The following is a 16,980-nucleotide window of genomic DNA, read 5'->3' as shown; positions in this document are numbered from 1 at the left end:
CAAATTTAGATCGGAAGAAGGGGGGAAAGAGTCAAATTAGGCCCAAATATGGCTGCGTGTCTCACCCTTTAGCAATGAATGAAATTTTGCTTACCTCACAAAACTCTCATGTTACTGGATCTTCTTCTCACTGTGTTCCTCAGGCTAATCCTTGTTTTGGAATAAGTGTCACAAAAAATGACAAAAAGACAAAATACCCTGTTTAACCTTTTGGAAGTCTCGGAAGAGTTCGCAAAGGGCTACAGATGTTAATTAGGTCTTATGTCAGTAGCGTAACATTAGCATTTGGGTTTAACGATCATGACGTGATACCATTATGCTGGGAAATACATTACAAAGTATATTGTTTACATTACAATAAAGAGTACAGAGGATGGTTCAGGATTTGAACACTCTAAAACAAAAGAATAAGGGAAATAAATACATTTGGATATACCCAGCGATTGTCCAGTCTGATTTTTGGACGTGATTATCTTGCGAAAAAGATATTCGTTTGGAACATTGTAATGAACCAGGGTTTTTTTTTTTTTTTTTTTTTTTTTTTTTTTTGGTGGGTTCTATTATTGGATGAGCAGTAAACAAACATTTGTTCATGTCAAGTGTCCCACTTCAGCACTCCGGTCTTCCTGACTCTCCCTCCCTCTGTCAGCTCCAGCGAATAGTAATCATGAGGTTTTCGAGTTAATTAGCAAGGCCTACCCAGCTGTTTCATCCCCATAAGACAAAAGGGCTGTCACACACACACATACATGCACTTACCTGGGGGTGTCTGGTGTTAAAAAAGACGGGGAAAAAAAATGTCAGGGCTGCTCAGGTTGTAATTACAGGGAGATTTGCCACTTGTCTCGCTAAGCTGAAATCAACCACTAGCGTGAGGCTCACGTTCATTTGCGTCCACTGAAACACACGGGAAGTTTTTTCGCAGACAAACAACAGTGAAACCTGTTTTGGAGAATTGGAAGATGAGATGGAAGATAAGGAATTGCCTGTTTTAGCTCATCGACAATGTGTCATCGTCCGATTTAATTGAAGATGTTGAAAAATGGACAGCACATTGGTTGTGTTTCACAATTAGATGACAACATGTCATGTCTGACTGTGTCCAGTCTTGATTGTGACTTCCTAGGTGTACATGTACATCGACTGTTCTCCAAAGTCAGCTGGGATAGAATTAATCCATCCATCCATCCATTTCCTTTGCTGCTTATCATCACAATGGCCGCGGGGAGTGCTGGAGCCTATCCCAGCTGTCAACAAGCAGGAGGCAAGGTACAGCCAAAACTGGTCGCCAGCCAATCGCAGGGCACATTGAGACAAACAGTTGCACTCACAATCATACCTAGGGGCAATTTAGAGTGTCCAATTAATGTTGCATGTTTTTGGGATGTGGGAGGAAACTGAGTGTCCAGAGAAAACCCACGCAGACACGGGGAGAACATCCAAACTCCACACAAGGTGGGGCTGGGATTGAATCCAGGTCCTCTGAACTGTGAGGCCAACGCTTTACCAGGTGAACCACCGTGCCGGTTATCCACAATACTATATGAACAAGTGCAATAGAAAACGAAGAAATGAATGATCATAGACAACCGTAATGTTGCCATTCTGTTTTGATATCACTTGATCATAAAAGCAGCACAACAAAATCATCACGCTGTCAAACATTCTAAGAAACTATGTAGACATCACAAGAAAATGTGCTACCTCTGTAATCAGTGGTGTGTTTATTCACAAATTTGCCAAAAGCCACCTTTTAGTGAGTTAAATGAGTTCCCTAAGCAACAATTAACACATTCCCAGCTACTATATTCACTGATGTCTCGCTAACGACACTCCCCCCCCACCCCACCTTGCAATGTCTTCGTCGTGCCTTACTTTTCTCAGGCAGCGACATTGCGGCTATATCTACTTCCGTCCAGGCCCCAAATTGAAGTCAACTACGTGCAATTGGGAAGCGCACAGGAAGCATTTCATTCACGGAAATGTCCCCGAAATTGTGTTCTGTTGAGATGAACACAATGAGATCCAGCATGTGGTCTACAGCGAAGTACCTTTAATGAAATTGCTTCGACGGCAGAGCACTGGCAGACAATCAAACCAATAAAGTACCTCGTGATAGAACTTATTCAGCAGGGATGTCATTACTGAGAAAATCAATCACTTTTGAGTCAAGGGGGGTGGGGGGGATATTAAGGAAAATAGATTAATGATTACTAATAGTGGAGAAGCTGGGTGAAATTACAACCGTTCGGTGGGTTGCCTTTTCCCAAAATAGTCCAAGATCCGCCATTTTGAGCGACGGGCTGATGACACTGTCACACTATTGTATCGGAGCCAATAGGTAAGCAGACCTGCGATGAGTTTTGTTGGATGAAACAAATCAAGGGCTAGCTTCCGATAAACACTTTAAACAACTTGAATACTTGATTAATTTGGGTATGGAATGTATTTTTGTTTAGCTGCATACTGGCTAGGGGAGCACTCGTCCCACCCAAATAATTTCGGCAAGACAAGAAATTGGGTGTAAAGTCTCCATGTGGACATTCAAAGCATCTCAGTAAAAATGATTTTAAATGTTGAACAAAGGTGTTTCAACTTTTCAACCAAAAGCATTTATTAGTTCAACAACCTCAATGTGTGCAACCCCCTCGGGACACATCCATTAAAATTCCTGCAGAGTAAAGTATGTTATATTTTTTATGTTTGGGGTATTTTGAACCAAGTCATAGATTATTAAAACATTTGGAACTTTAAAATTATGGGGGTGGGGGTGCCAACTATGTCACCTTTAAAATGTTTTTCGGCGGTGGCAGTTCATCAGCTTCTTTTAGTGAATGAATTACATTCATATGCTTTTTACTAGTAACCAGCATTCGCAAAACAAAAAAAAATAGTGAAAATGCAGCTGTGGGAAATGAAGTGACTTTTAAGAGCCATTTTAAGAGCCGTTTTTTCTTTTTTGCTTATTCTAATCACGCACAAAAATCAAAAGAGAGGGGCTTTGTGGAGTGGACAAAAAAAAAGGGATGAAGCACAAAAGTGGTTTATGAACACTGAGCGGTGATAAAGCATACAGAAGTAGGAGACTATTTGGCCCGGGTGACACGCGCCGAGTCCGGTACGCTGCCTACTTGAATTGATTCCGAGTCCGACTAAAATCCTTTTTTATTCCCCCCTTCCTTATCGCTCCACCGTCTTTTGATCCGGCAAATTCATTTGAGCTGAGCCGCTACCAGGTATTTGGGATTGTGACGAGCAAACACAGCAGCGTTTTATATTTCCTGTGTTGTGTTTGAGAATATTCAGTAAATTACCTCCGCCAGATTACGGTGGCAGTGCCGCCAAAGTGGCTTTGACATTTAGTATTTTGCAATTTATCTGGGGAGGAATTTGCAGCAAGTGGAATTAAAAAAAAAAAACTTCACTATTAGCGGGGGAATAAACATGCAGGAGCTTTTAAGAGATCCGTGCACATGCCATTAATGATTTTGTGTCTTTTTTAAAATTTTTACTACAGTAGTAAGAGAAAAAGCAAATCCAGAAGAATACCATTGTTTCACATTCCAGATACCCGAAAATACTTGTTTCTATAGTTTTACAAGGAGAAACATTAGGTCAAGCTAAGGGCTGCTACTTCAGCCACCAGTGACTTTGCTACATTTTTTTTTAATGATCGATTTTTTTCTGCAGAAAAAAAATATTGCTGCACACTTAAAGCTTTTATGATGGTGACATTTTTGGGAGTTAGGTACTTAAAGCCTTTGAAGCACCACTGTAATTGCTGTACCAATTACCAAATAAAAAAGGAAACTTGCTAGAAAATAGTTTGATGGAGCTTTCTAATAAAAAAAAAAAAAAACAGGTCGACAATTTCGTTCCTTGCATTCGAATCTAAAGAGTTTTTTTTCTCTGCTTGTTTTTCCCCGAACAATCCCATCAAATGTGGAGGAAAACCGGCACTGAAAGGAATATGAAGAAAAAGTGTGTGTGTGTGGGGGGGGGGGGAGCTTTGACAACGACATAAAGACATTTGTATGATTACAATTGTTTGCGCGAGGAAGCAGACCCACAGGCACAAGTCGTGATGTAACAAGTCCACATTGTTCCGTGAAACAATCGGCTTCGGCTCCCGTATAAAAAGCGCCGGGACGCAGTAAGCGGGTCGCAGTATTGGCTGGAGTCACGCCGTGAAAGCATCTGCTTGCTGTCTGACCCGCTGACCCACAAAAGCAAGCAGGTGAGGGGGGGATCGCGAGCGTGTTGGGGACAACATAGGTGGGAAAAAAAAAAAGGTGATTGGGGCTAGAGAGCAGCTTCTGGGACACTCATGGACACACACACAAACGCCAAGAATTCTATTTAGGTCATAATTAAGCAGCTGTTCATTTATGTTAATGACATAATTGCCTGACCTTCTGGTTGTTAGTTCAGCCTGCTTTGGAGCTTGATATTGTAATATTTAGTTTTTCATACTCCAATGATATTCCTAAACCATCATGATTGGCATTTAAAGTAGTAGCCATCTGCTATGATAATGATACATTTATATTGTGATTTTCAAATGGTAAAAAGGTTTAACATCATTTGAGAAAGTTAGTGTGCAAAATATTGGGTACACCTGCACATCTAATAAGATTCAACGCAAGATGTAACTCCATATTTCACTGATTAAAAAAAATGGTATTGTGTTATGGAGCCATAAGTACTACAACCACAATAAATACCTGAGTGGTGGTAGAAGTAACTTTCTTTGGTAACACACAGGAAACCATAACCTTCAACTAATGCCAGCGTACTCCTAATCTAATTATAACAGATGTATTTATCCCTTTGTCCTGACACAGATGGGTTTAATCCCATCCAAAAGAAGACAGAGGGGATGTTAGGTAAGAAAGTGACAGCGGCAACCTCAAGCTGTGAGCTGAGTGCACCTCCGAACAGCCTGACAGGGCCCGCGGGGGGAACGAGTGTGCACTGGAACTGACTGAAGCGCACGCAGACACACACGTATCGAGGCACATGGCATACAAACACAAAATGCCTCCAAAGGCAGCAAGAAAGCGAAAGCCAGTCAGGAAATGCACTATCGCTCGCAGAAGGCAGCGTTCCTGAAACACGACCAGCAAACTGGAGGGAAGCACGGCCAGCATGCGACGCGCACACTTTACTTTTTCCTTGTGGATGATTTTAGTTGTAGTCATTTGGATTATTTGTGGAACATCTTACTGCAAAAAACAAAGTAGAAATTGGTGCGGAAACCACCGGGTGGGCTTATGCTTTCTTGACGTGGTGCCTTTGTTACTATGGTTGCGGTGATGGTGAGGCCGTTCAGATTGGAGTCATCCAGTGAGGAAATTGAGTTGTAAGTAGGATTCAGTAGAAAATGATAGCCACGCACCAGATGTTTGTATTAATATGCATTAAAAAAAAAATGCTCCGATACTAACGCACCGTTAACACTTGACCAGCCCGATGGGCAACTTCTGCGCGCAGGTCGAGAAGGAGCAATGATGAGTGGATATACTTCAGAGTACACATAACATGACGACATTTTGTTCGCTCCAAATTATGCTCTGTAAAATGAACGATAAACTCCACTCGGGCCGCCACCGAAGCCGAGTAAGCAGAAGTAAGCCATGGTGTGCTAAATATCACTTTAGATTTACTTTAGGACCGTAAAGGAAGCTCTGAAAAGTTACTTCGATCTGTTGAGTAGTTTTTATGTGGTTCTGCTTACTAGTAATGTTAATTCACCAACAAACAGAAAATTAATTTTTGGATTCAGTCACATGTAATTTAATTTAATTTCCTTCTCCTTCATGAATTAAAGTTTCAAGTCTGGACTTTGTCTTGTACAAATTCTTGTCATGTATTTTCCCACGAGAGCTGGAGAAGGGGGAAGCGCACCATCATTAAGGCTGAGCGTGTTTTAGTCAAGGACAGCCTGACAGACAGACGCACTCCAGCTGTCAGTGGGGATCGAACCTTTGACCCAGGCTGCCCTTCACGCGTCCATCCGTCTCTCCTCTTCCTTTTCTACATGCATCGCCACCTTCAAGCAAACGCTGCCACGGCTCTAGCTGTGTTTCAACATGGTGAGGAACCCAAAATACCTCCACAATACACACAAAGCAAGACGCGGCACCAGCTGGATATGAAACGGTCTATGTTAATTTTCCCATCACAGAGTCAGTGTTTGTCTCCTGTCCCCTATGCGTGCGCGTGCAAGTTTGTGGTCACGCCCTCGGGGATGTGCTATTTTGAAGTGACCTGGATATTTTTGTACATTTAATATTTTGCATGTATGTGTGCGCGCAGCCACGTGCAGAGATGACACGTTTGTGTGTTGTCTATCTCCTAATGACAAGGCTATGGCGGAGGACTGACAGACTGGGCGTTTCTGTTTGTGTGTGTAGAACATCTCACCCACTTTAAGAAATGTAGTATTTTCCATAATGACATACTTGAAGTGACGCAAACAAGTACTAACACTGATTTGGCCGCAAGATGAAATTTACACAGGATAAACTGACAGGTTCCTCTACAGCAGAGACTCCGACACACAAGTGCGGCATGGGAAATGATTCAATCTCACTTTATTTTCCAGGAATTTCTGGTTTCGTAAATCACAATTACAGTATGACTTTCTTTTGTTATGTCAGGGACGTACAGTGACAGGCAAAAACAATGAAACGCTCTTCCATTAGAGAGCAAAGGATACAAAAACTGTGCATCTAGCTGGTGCCATTCCTCCAACACCCAATCCCAAGGCAGAACCATTCACTTTCAAATTCACACTAACTGTCTTGTCTTCAATTACCCTCGCAAATGGTTTTGGAATGCATGAGGAAGCTGGAGGACCCGACAAAAACCCACGCAAGCACCAAAATAACATGGGCTAAACACTCGGTGGCCGTGCGGCCCCACCTGCAGCCCAGGCGGTTGAATTTCCCTAGTCAGATTGAGAAATGTTTAGAAGAATGAAAACAGATACTTTTATCCTCAACATTTTCACATCTAACTAAAACAATTAATCCTGAGCATGTCATACCCTTGAACTCCAAATTAGAAGTTTTTTGCACAATCATTCAAAAAGACAAAACACGACCACCTCGGTTAAACAGAGAACGTGACGTCGATGACAGAAGCTCAAGATTCATACCGCGGATTCTCGCTGACCCCGTCCCTGGTCACTCTTAATCGTTGCCATCTTTTCATGATGGCTCCTGTGGGAAATCTTCAAGTCTTTTTGCATTCACTTAAGAGCAATTAGCATTACATTAATTGTAGCCATGACAACACTGCGTGGTAAAAGGCTCAAGTACTTTGCATGAAAGAAAGACGGACTGGAGAGCGTATCCAAAAATTCAAACAGTTTCACATTTGTCTGACATGTCTATCATGAGAGAAACCGCAAAAAAACTGTCAGGAAGCCTTGCACGCCATCTTGGTTTGAAGAAGCCATTTTCGATTCATGTGGGCCATCTCCTTCAAAGATGAGCTCATTTTTTTCAGTTCTTCCCATTTCGAACCACAAGTACTAGACCAGACATTCAAATGTGCCCACATATGATCTAAATTATGTATGAAGTGTGGCAGAAACATTCGAAGACTGGTATCGCAAAAGAGTTCAAATCCAGGTGACAAGTTTTTCCCTTCCTCCTGTAGTCAAATGCACTTTCCCAGCCTTCTCTACCAACACCTTCATGGACTCCCGCAAGCATTCTTCCGGATTCTTCCACAGCTCCTTTGACATGGTCATCTTGATGTCATCTTCAAATTGGTGCCCTGGAAAATCCCCATAAGTTTGTGAAAAAGGAAAAACAAAATGATCCCACAGACTAAAGGTGAAGGGAGGTTGTACCAGCCCAGTGATGTTATTCTGGACTGGGAACTGTCTGATGCTCAGGGATCTGTGAGAGAGTCACGAGCCAAGCCATGTCCTGTCACAACTGTTTCTTCTTCTCGCAAACTCTGGCCCACAGTGAAGGGGAAAATCTGGAGTTTTGGTTTGAAATCTTTTGTGACAGAGCTGTCCTGGAACATCTGACGCGTCAGAACCTGGATAATCATTAGTGGACATGTATGTTAAACAACACACAAAGACTTTGTCCCCTCATGTAGGTCTCGCGCTCATTAATGCAATAACTCCACTCCTGATGAGATATGAACATTGCAGGACTCTCATCAACAAAAAGCAAAGTGGTATCGGATTTCATGGTGAATCCTTGAAATGACCAAACTTTGATGCCCATGTTTGAGAGATAACAGCGCAAAAATCTTTGCATCCCCATCTGATTACAGAAGTCCATTCGGATTTGGGCTGATGAGGTGAATTCCCTGATAAAAAAAAGTCAGAATACGAGCCCTGCAATTTGCCCAAAACGCGAACAATGCCTCAAACCAATATGGGCAACTTCCTTTTTGCTTTGCGGTAAGGGTCCTTGAGACTTCTTCATTCATCCTGTTATAATAGACAAGCACTCAATTCCACATCAGTGGATGAAAAATACATTGTGACTAGGCTACATGGGCTTGCAAAAATCGGTTTGTTTTAAGGCATGTGGTTGCCTCCAAAACCTAATGAATTAATTGAAAGAATAACACTGATTCCAAAAGGGCAGGACACCGGCTGGTCCTCAGCTCTTAAATAAAGGAGGGAACCTGCAGTGATGAGCTGCATTTTTTTTTGTTGTTTTTTTTTTTTGAGGAGGAGGGCAAAGCAGCATGCAACAAGACACGGCCGGATTGCAAGTATCCATCTTCTCAGATGACAAACACACACACACACCATGGGGAGAGAGAAAATGAGTGCTGTGACTTTAATGGAAATCAAATGGACTGACTGCAGGTGCCATGCCCTCGCATCACTAATACCACAGGAAGCCATCATCCAAAGAATAAGGGATATGATTTTTTTTTCTTATAAAGGATATGAGGGCTAATTTAATTTAGATCTGTATCTGGGAAGATCTTAATCCGATGTGAAAATTACAACATGCGCACGTGTTCATGCGGAATATATCAATTTAGCAAAAATATTCACCGTCAGCAATGTTTCATCCATGAAAGTGAGGTGAAGGATGAGCAAGTTAATTTCAGGAAAGTTGGATTTTTACAAGCAGAAATGGGAGCCAGAGGAAACCACGTTTTTTTTTTTTTTTTTTTTTTGCTATACCTGCAGAGACTGCAGTATTTTCATTGGTTGACAAAATGAGTTGCGTTCAAGGTCAAACAATTGCGTTTGGTACGTCACACCTCTTGTAGTTAGTTTTTCTCCTGCTATCAATCAATGTCAGACCTAATTTGTCAAATCAAGGACATGATAGATTTTAAAGGTTATTCATAGAATCTTTTTTTTTTTTTTTTTTAGGGTGGATGCAAGAATCCAACTTTTCAGTACATTTGAAAAACTTTGATTTTTAGTGTGAAGTCAACCCAGTACTTCCCATAAAGCTGAGGCACGGTGATCAGATCAGTACACTTTCACCTGATCTTTAAACTCTGTACCGATTCAATTCAATTTTTCAGGCTGGAGTCAGGAAGCCGATTGGGTTTTAAAGGGTACGACGGGTCGCTCGGCCACAGTTTCCACTTTTGACTTCAAAGAGATAATTCCTCTGTGTAAAAGCAAGTGCAACCCTCTCGATGTTTCAAGAGTATTCATCACAAGCACTGAGGCAGCCATTAATATCATGAATGCCTCCTCACTGGCCGCGACATTCACACTCCAGTTTATATTACGCAGGCCTCCTCAGGCACGCTGCCTCACTAGCCCCCAATTCCCCGCTCTGCGCCATGTGTCTCTTCCTCCTCGGCACGGCGGCACTATTTACAGTATATGATCTTCCTCTCGGAGCGGGTGGCCATAAGCCACGGAATTCAGTGTACGCGGATGTGTGTGTACACAAGAAATCAAAAAGTATGATCACGTTTTCTTTTTTTCGCACATGAGCCATCATTTCACAGCACAATATCAATCTGTTACCAGTCAAAGTTATTACCCAGAACTGAGACCTTCAATCAAAAAATGCAATGAAACGGGAATGGCCGATATCAATCGACGATCGATAAACTCGAATTGGGCGGCAATCAATTCTCAAAATCCAGCCATTTGCAATAAATTTTATTCGGAGGACCTGTGGTCAATTACCACACCCAAGTTTAAATCGGGCCACGTCCGCAAAGAACAACAAGTTACATTTTCGCGTCTCGCCTAAAGGGACGGAAACGCTCATTTTGAAGCACGTGGGTTCGAATTTACACGGTCACCAGGACTGAAGCTGCAGGACACCATGCCCAATTCACAATTTTTGTTGATTTTGATCTTTTTATGTAGTCGTTAACATTACAAAAACAAATAAGGCTTCGCCCGGGGACAAAACGGGTCCGTGATGTCATACGCATGCGCACAAAACGGGACGTACTGATCGGACGCGTCCCACGTCACATCCATAATCCAGTCGACAATATGCAATTCGATATCCACAGAAGAAAGAGGCCTTGGAATCGGAAGTGTACTGATTACATTGACGTGAAAGAATATGATGAGTCACATTGGGCATAAACATCGGAATTGACATGTAGTGTGAACATAGCCGAATAATCAGAGCGAAAAGATTTTTTTTTTTTGTGGGTGCTTTGGACGGATGGAAAAAGCATGGTGAAACATATGTGGGGGTTGACTTCTTGGTATGCAAGTGCAATGTAGCAGGGTGAAAATGAAGCTTCTGGAAGGTGTGGGGGCAGAAAGAAGGCAAACAGAGGAAAAAGATAAATTTTTAAACGAGAAAATCCTGTCGATTCAGAGGGACCTCCATTTTCAATGGACTTTTATGGGGGACTAATCTCAATCTAAATGCTCCCCCCCTAAAAAAAAAAAAAAAACAAAAACATAGGATGACTCACCATATATGCTGCTACAGTCTCAAATCACATTAGGGAAGAGCAAAGAGTCATTCAATTTCATCGTAGCTATGTTATTTGTAACTCAAATTATGCAAAAACTACTTTTGTGTAGCGCTGAGTGACAGGCCAAGGAAACGGCGAAAAGACGACACCCTTTATTACTTTTGTTAATATTACACGATGATTTGCCATTATCCTCCATTAGCAAAGATATATGGATATATTTTTTTAATCACAACTTGTTTTATTGGTGACCATGATTAGGCAGAAACTATTTCACTTACATCCAATTGACACTTGATGAAGAGTTATCGCATCGGCGAAGGAAAACATTCCAAAATTTCATGATTGAGCCAAAAGAACTTTAGTATGCTGTCCTTCATGTTAGGTTTTTTTACTTCCATTGATGAGAAATTTTGCCAGAAATGAATGTTTTTGTTACTCGTACCTTGTTTATAAACAGGACGCCATAACATCGCATTAAATGTTTGTTAGGGATCCAAAGGAGCTCGTAAATATTACAAAATCACTGCTCCTCAACATTTTTCCTGACAGTTGCTAGCATCACATTTTCAGCAACATTGCTCCATTTTTTTGTATGATAAGGCAGTGATGTCACCAAAATGTCGACCAATGTCATCAAGTATTAAAAGCTTTTATAATTTTCTTTACTCAATGTTTTTAATGGGTTTTATTTGCTTGGCTGCTTTGCCAACTTTTCTACGTAACTTTGATTTTATTCATCTTAGTTTGAATGTGAATGTTTGTGTTTTTTTCCCCACTTGACTTCTGAGGGGTCGCGAGGAGCACAGTGACAGCGCTCGCTGGCCCAAGCAGAATTTCAAAGTAATCTTGCGTGTTCGAGGGAATCTTTAGTATCTTCGCAGTGCCGTGCTAGTCTAGACACGGTTGAGGCATCTTTTTAGATTTGGTAATAGTCTTGTACAGAAATCCTTTGAAAGATTCAAATTTCTACAATGTTTCAGTTGTTCACATACATGCATGCTGGGCCACATCAAATCCTCTCACTGGCCGTAATATGGCCCACCACCCGCATGGTTCTGACCGTTTGTAGTTTTTGAGCAGCTTCAAGATGAACAAACACTTGAAGATGATGCTGGATTAAAAAAAAAAAAAAAAAAAAAGAATTCAAGGAGCCTATGTCTTATTTCATCATTGGCCAAACTCTGGTTAGTTGAGGCTTTTGCGATGTCCGAGCACCTGTGGCCATGCAGATTTTGCTCTTTTGCTGAAGGGAAATTGATCTCGTTTTTTGCCTGAGTGAGTCTGGAAAACACCATCGCCCTCCCCTTGGCCGTGACAGTGACTAACCCTCCTCAGTGCCATCCAGCTTTTAGCTACCAACTTCCTGTACAAGCTCCTCCCCCCCGTTCTCCTTCTCCACCTCCCCCTTTTTCACCCTCTACTGGCAACTTCTCAAAGTCGGGCCAAGGTGCCGGTCCATTCTTCTATCCACCCAACCATTACGCATCTTCCTCATTATGCCGGTGATGGGTTCGGGTGACCAGAAGCCGGAAGATGTGACGCCACGCAGTGAATATTTTACCATTTGATTCCATTTGGGAGAGGAAGGTGGGGGCAGAAGGCTAGAGTGAAAAAAAGTATGGGGGGGCGGAGGAGTGGGGGCTACCCAGTTCATTATATAACAAATTTAGACTGAAATAGGTTGAGCTTTATCTATGGGACGAAAGTGCTGCGTAAGGAAGGCTGAGAGATGATTGCTATAAACAACACACGCGCGCACACAGAATTTGGAATAATCAGCTCACGTTCACACCGCCACAGCCCAAGAGCGACCGCAAGAATATTTATTGGCTACCCGCTCAATGGCTGTATTGAGGCGAAGGCTCGGAGGAAAGGAAGCATAAAATCGGCAAAGAAAAAGAAGAAGCTACAGCTGGTTCAATTGCTCTCCGATTCCTATTTGACACACACACTGAAGAAGCAGCAAAGCAAAGAAGATGAGGGTATTTGGATGTGGGGGAAGATGGGGGGCTCTCAATCAGTGCCACGACCCTGCATGTGCGTGCGTGCGCCCGATCCCATCCGTACCTTGCGCATGCATGCACAGCGAGCCGAGGACGGCGATCCACAGGAGACACCGCGCCGTCATCCCTCCATCCGTCACGCTCGTCCGGCGTCGTCCTCCTCCTCCTCCCCCCATCAGACGGCGCTCCGTGCCGCTAGTGCGGGCTCCGACGCATCCTCCGCGGCGAGGTGAGCGCGAGCCCTCTGAGCTCTCACCGGGCCGCATGCTGCTTCACATCCAGAAGACGGGAAGGGAGGGGATGAGGGGGGGAAAGGAGGGATGGAGAGAGAAAAGGCGAGAGGATGGGGGCTCTGTGAGTTTTCTCTTCCTTCTTCTCTGTCTAACATAGACTAAATAAATCCATCATAAGGTGCTAGACGACGAGAAGAGAAGTGACTTGTAAATCAGCCATCAATGCTTAGCAATACTTGGTGGGTCAAATCCACATTTTTCCTCCTCTGGGATGCATCCAAGCTCCCTTGATGGTTGGTATTCTCCCCCTCCTTGAAAAAAAGAAGGAATAAATAGATCCTTTTTCAGTTTTTAACCCCCTCACAGCCTCTTCTACTCTTTCCTCTTCAAATGAGGATGCGGGAATTGTTGCATTCTGGTCCCTGCTGTGGCACTAAAGATTCACCCTCACTCTTTTCTTGGTCCCCCTACCCCCTAAAAATAATATCATCGGATAGGTCTTGCCGTTTGATGTTCAAGTTGTCCCCGGGCTTGAAGACCAAAGGGAAAAGAAAAATCCCTCTATGCGTGAAGCACTGGAGCCGTATCCCGCTCCATCCTTCTGCCACGTCTTCCTCCAGCGAGTGAGGCAGGCTGCCTGACTGGTGAGAGATGTTGCCTTCAAGTGCTCCTCGGAAGCTCCCGCGTCGTAAGTCGCACGCGAGTCGAGCAACTCCGTGATTAAAACCTCTCCGGCGGTGGTGGAGGGAGGGGGGAAAAAAAACGGTGAGCACGGATGGAGCTAGCACGAATCACTCGGCAACCCTCCTCCTCCTCCTCTTCCTCTGCTGCTTGTCTCATGGAATGAAGTCAACAGGGGAAGGAGTTTGGGAGTTGGTGGCGAATTAAGCTCCCCAGCAGCGTGCGTGGGTGTAACTATTGGTCAGGGATTGGCCGTGCAAAGGATGCAGCCTTGCATGCATGTAGAGTCAAACAGGACAAGGATTAGACTGGAAATGGATTTCAACACTAAGGAGGCGATTATGATATTCCTACTATGAGCCAATGAAACATTTTTGCTGTGTATCACACAGAATATTGACTGAAAATTCATCTGCCATGTGCAAAAGTTACATTTTATGAGTTTTGTTTGTTTTCCCACATCAATCCTAGAAACCGGTTGAAGTACTTTTTAGTCATCCTAAAAACTTGCAGGGACAAAAAAGGCAAAATAAAACTATTTTTACACATATCGAAATAGTTCTCGTGTGTCCTAATGTCTTTTCAAAATTTCACGACACTTATTGCTCTTTTTCAAGCCCGGCTAAAATTGAGCCCCCTTAAAGACAGAATTGCATTTCCTCTCATGGAAGCAGCACTCTATCAGAAAATTGCTGAATTAAACTAGATCCATGTTTGTGCCGATTGCAGTGGAAACATTGTCAAATATTTATTTATTTTTATATAATCCTGCGGCGATGAAAAGAAAAATTCTGGGGACTGGTAATTTGCAGAAAGTGGTAGAAAATACTGCAACATGAAGTGTGAAGAAAAAGAAATATCCCCCTGACAGCGAATATCCACAGCCGTAAAGTTTATAGAAATAAGTTCAGCAGCAATGAAAACCTAAAATGGCAGAGAGAATTTCAGAATTTTTTAAAAATGTAGTAAAAAATAAGTGTTCAGCGGTTCCTTAGCCGACCCAAGCACACATTTACAGAAATTTCGCATCAGAAATCAAAACTGAAATTGTTTCGCCAAAGGCTGAAAAAGGAAAACCCAAAGCTTGTGTGGCATGTGTGACACAAGGGTTGACTTTTAAAATAATGTTGTTGTTGTTGTTGTTCTTTAGGTCTGCCGTGCATCAATTTTGAATTTCAGCCCGCGAGGGGGCTGTCACATCCGAAGCCATCTCCAAGCATCCATTACTTGCTGCGTGGCATGTGGTCGGTTTCCTTCTGCAAGGTCATACGCGCATTTTGGAGATGTCCCCCACCTACCACCCCCCCCCAACTCCCACCCCACCCCACCTCTTCGGGCCTTGCAGTCGAGTGATTAAGGATTCTCCGAGTGCAGTTGACAGAGCCTTTGGGTAATAAGGTGAGTTTTAATGACAGGGATTAAAGACTGCATTATCCAGATAACTGTGCTCTTACATGACAAGAACTGGCATTAAAATAGAGCCATTTGCTTTTCTTTGTTGGTCTTTTCCTCCCCAATCTTTCATCTGAATACAGGGGATTACGCTGGTCTACAACGGTCCTGACAGTTTTCCAGCACTCATAGTCATTACAAATATACAATAAAGATGTAGAAGTATTTTTTTAAGACTATACTGATAGATTATGCTGGCTTTTAATTTACATGCAAATTCTGGTTACTTCGCTGCCTAAGGATAGAATTCCGTCATGAAACGCAGACCCCCTGTAAATGATTGAATTGCCTTGATACGCAGATCAAAAGTGTTCATTTAAAATATTCACGGATTACTTTTCAGCAAGACTGTACATAGGCCTCCCATAAATACAAAGAAAGTAAGTTGGGGCTCAGTGATCATAAAGCTAAGCAGACGTGATCGGCTCAATGGCCAGACTGAACCAAGATAGACACATAGTCTGATAGAATGAATATTTGCATGCTTTGTAGCTTACACTGAGTTAACAGCCGATTTCGCGCCGCCACAGAGTAATCATTTTAGGGTCAAAATATTGATCCCGCTGCGTTTGATTTAATTCATTTATGCAGTATCGCATGGATGTTTAGAATAATCTATGCATGCGTGGTATGCTGACTGAAACAAATGAGAGAAGGGACTCCCAAACAGGTGTATCGGCACAAATGTGAGGAATGTTAATGGACGTACGCCATCGTGTGAGTGTGTGTTTGTGTGTGTGTGTGCGCGCACTGACTCCATGTAGCTCTCTACCGCCATCTAAAGGCGCACTCCCCTTCATCCCCTCATCTCTCCTGTGACAACCTCATCTTAGTACCATCTTAGCTGTAACGCTCTGCTGCATGATAAAACTACATTTAAAATTTTAAATAAATAAATACGTCTAGTGCCCAAGTGTTCACCTACAAATTGTTCCAAAGACTTCACGTGTGAAGATTTTGCCAGCCTCCCTCCAGCAGCTGCTTGTTCCTCCTTGGAAAAAAATCAATAAGCCATGTGTGAGGTTCACGTCCTGATAGAGGGAGACCGACAGAGGGAGAAAGAAGGGGGGGAGAAAGGGGAGAAAGGATGATGGCGAGGAGAGCAGAGAAACGCTGGAGGGGGATTGGCGAGAAGAGAGGGCTGGGAGGATGCAGACACTGAGCTCGGGTGAAGAATATCGGATGAGACGAGGAATGAGGAGGAGGTAGGCAGGGAGGACGAGGCAATTAAAACAAAATGAGGAGAAGAAGAATGAGAGCGAGTGGACGCGAAGGAGGGTTTTGGGCTCAAAGATAGACGGAAGCAAAAAAAAAAAAAAGGAAGGTATAATGGGTGATTAAAATCTTCATGGATGCATTATATGCTTGTGCTCCGATGCTGCAAACTTGTTTAAAGTGATGATGCTGACAGAAGCTGTTCGCCTGCAGAGTGCTACGCCGCTGCGTCAAATGAGGTTAAATTTATCAACTCTACTCTTCCAACAGCCCATTTATTTAGCACCATTAGGGTTGCAATTGCTCCAGTACTAGCGATCAGCTTTGGTTTGGCGCGTCCCAATTCGAGTCAAACAACTCCTCGGCTTTGTAGCGGTCAAGGTGGAACATTTGTTTCGTTATTGGCTGAATGTCGGTGCCGTTTACTCCGTCGGTGAACGGAATCCAAGCAAAAGTGAAACATGACAGAGGAAAGAGCATTT

The 16,980-nt window shown here is 43.0% G+C and overlaps 1 protein-coding gene across 6 annotated transcripts in view; it reads right to left on the bottom strand.

Moving 5' to 3' along the window:
- The window catches only part of csmd3b (CUB and Sushi multiple domains 3b), a 326,110-nt gene that overhangs the window by 252,062 nt on the left and 57,068 nt on the right, over positions 1–16,980 (bottom strand). For all 6 annotated transcript variants that reach the window (XM_061814643.1, XM_061814652.1, XM_061814660.1 and 3 more), the window contains exon 3: positions 12,982–13,184. In XM_061814643.1, coding sequence (XP_061670627.1) covers positions 12,982–13,184 — 203 coding nt within the window. The remainder of the gene's footprint in view (positions 1–12,981; positions 13,185–16,980) is intronic.

This window comes from Syngnathoides biaculeatus, chromosome 1 (genome assembly GCF_019802595.1).
Source record: "Syngnathoides biaculeatus isolate LvHL_M chromosome 1, ASM1980259v1, whole genome shotgun sequence".
NCBI lineage: Eukaryota > Metazoa > Chordata > Actinopteri > Syngnathiformes > Syngnathidae > Syngnathoides > Syngnathoides biaculeatus.
This window is presented reverse-complemented; position numbering and strand designations above follow the sequence as displayed.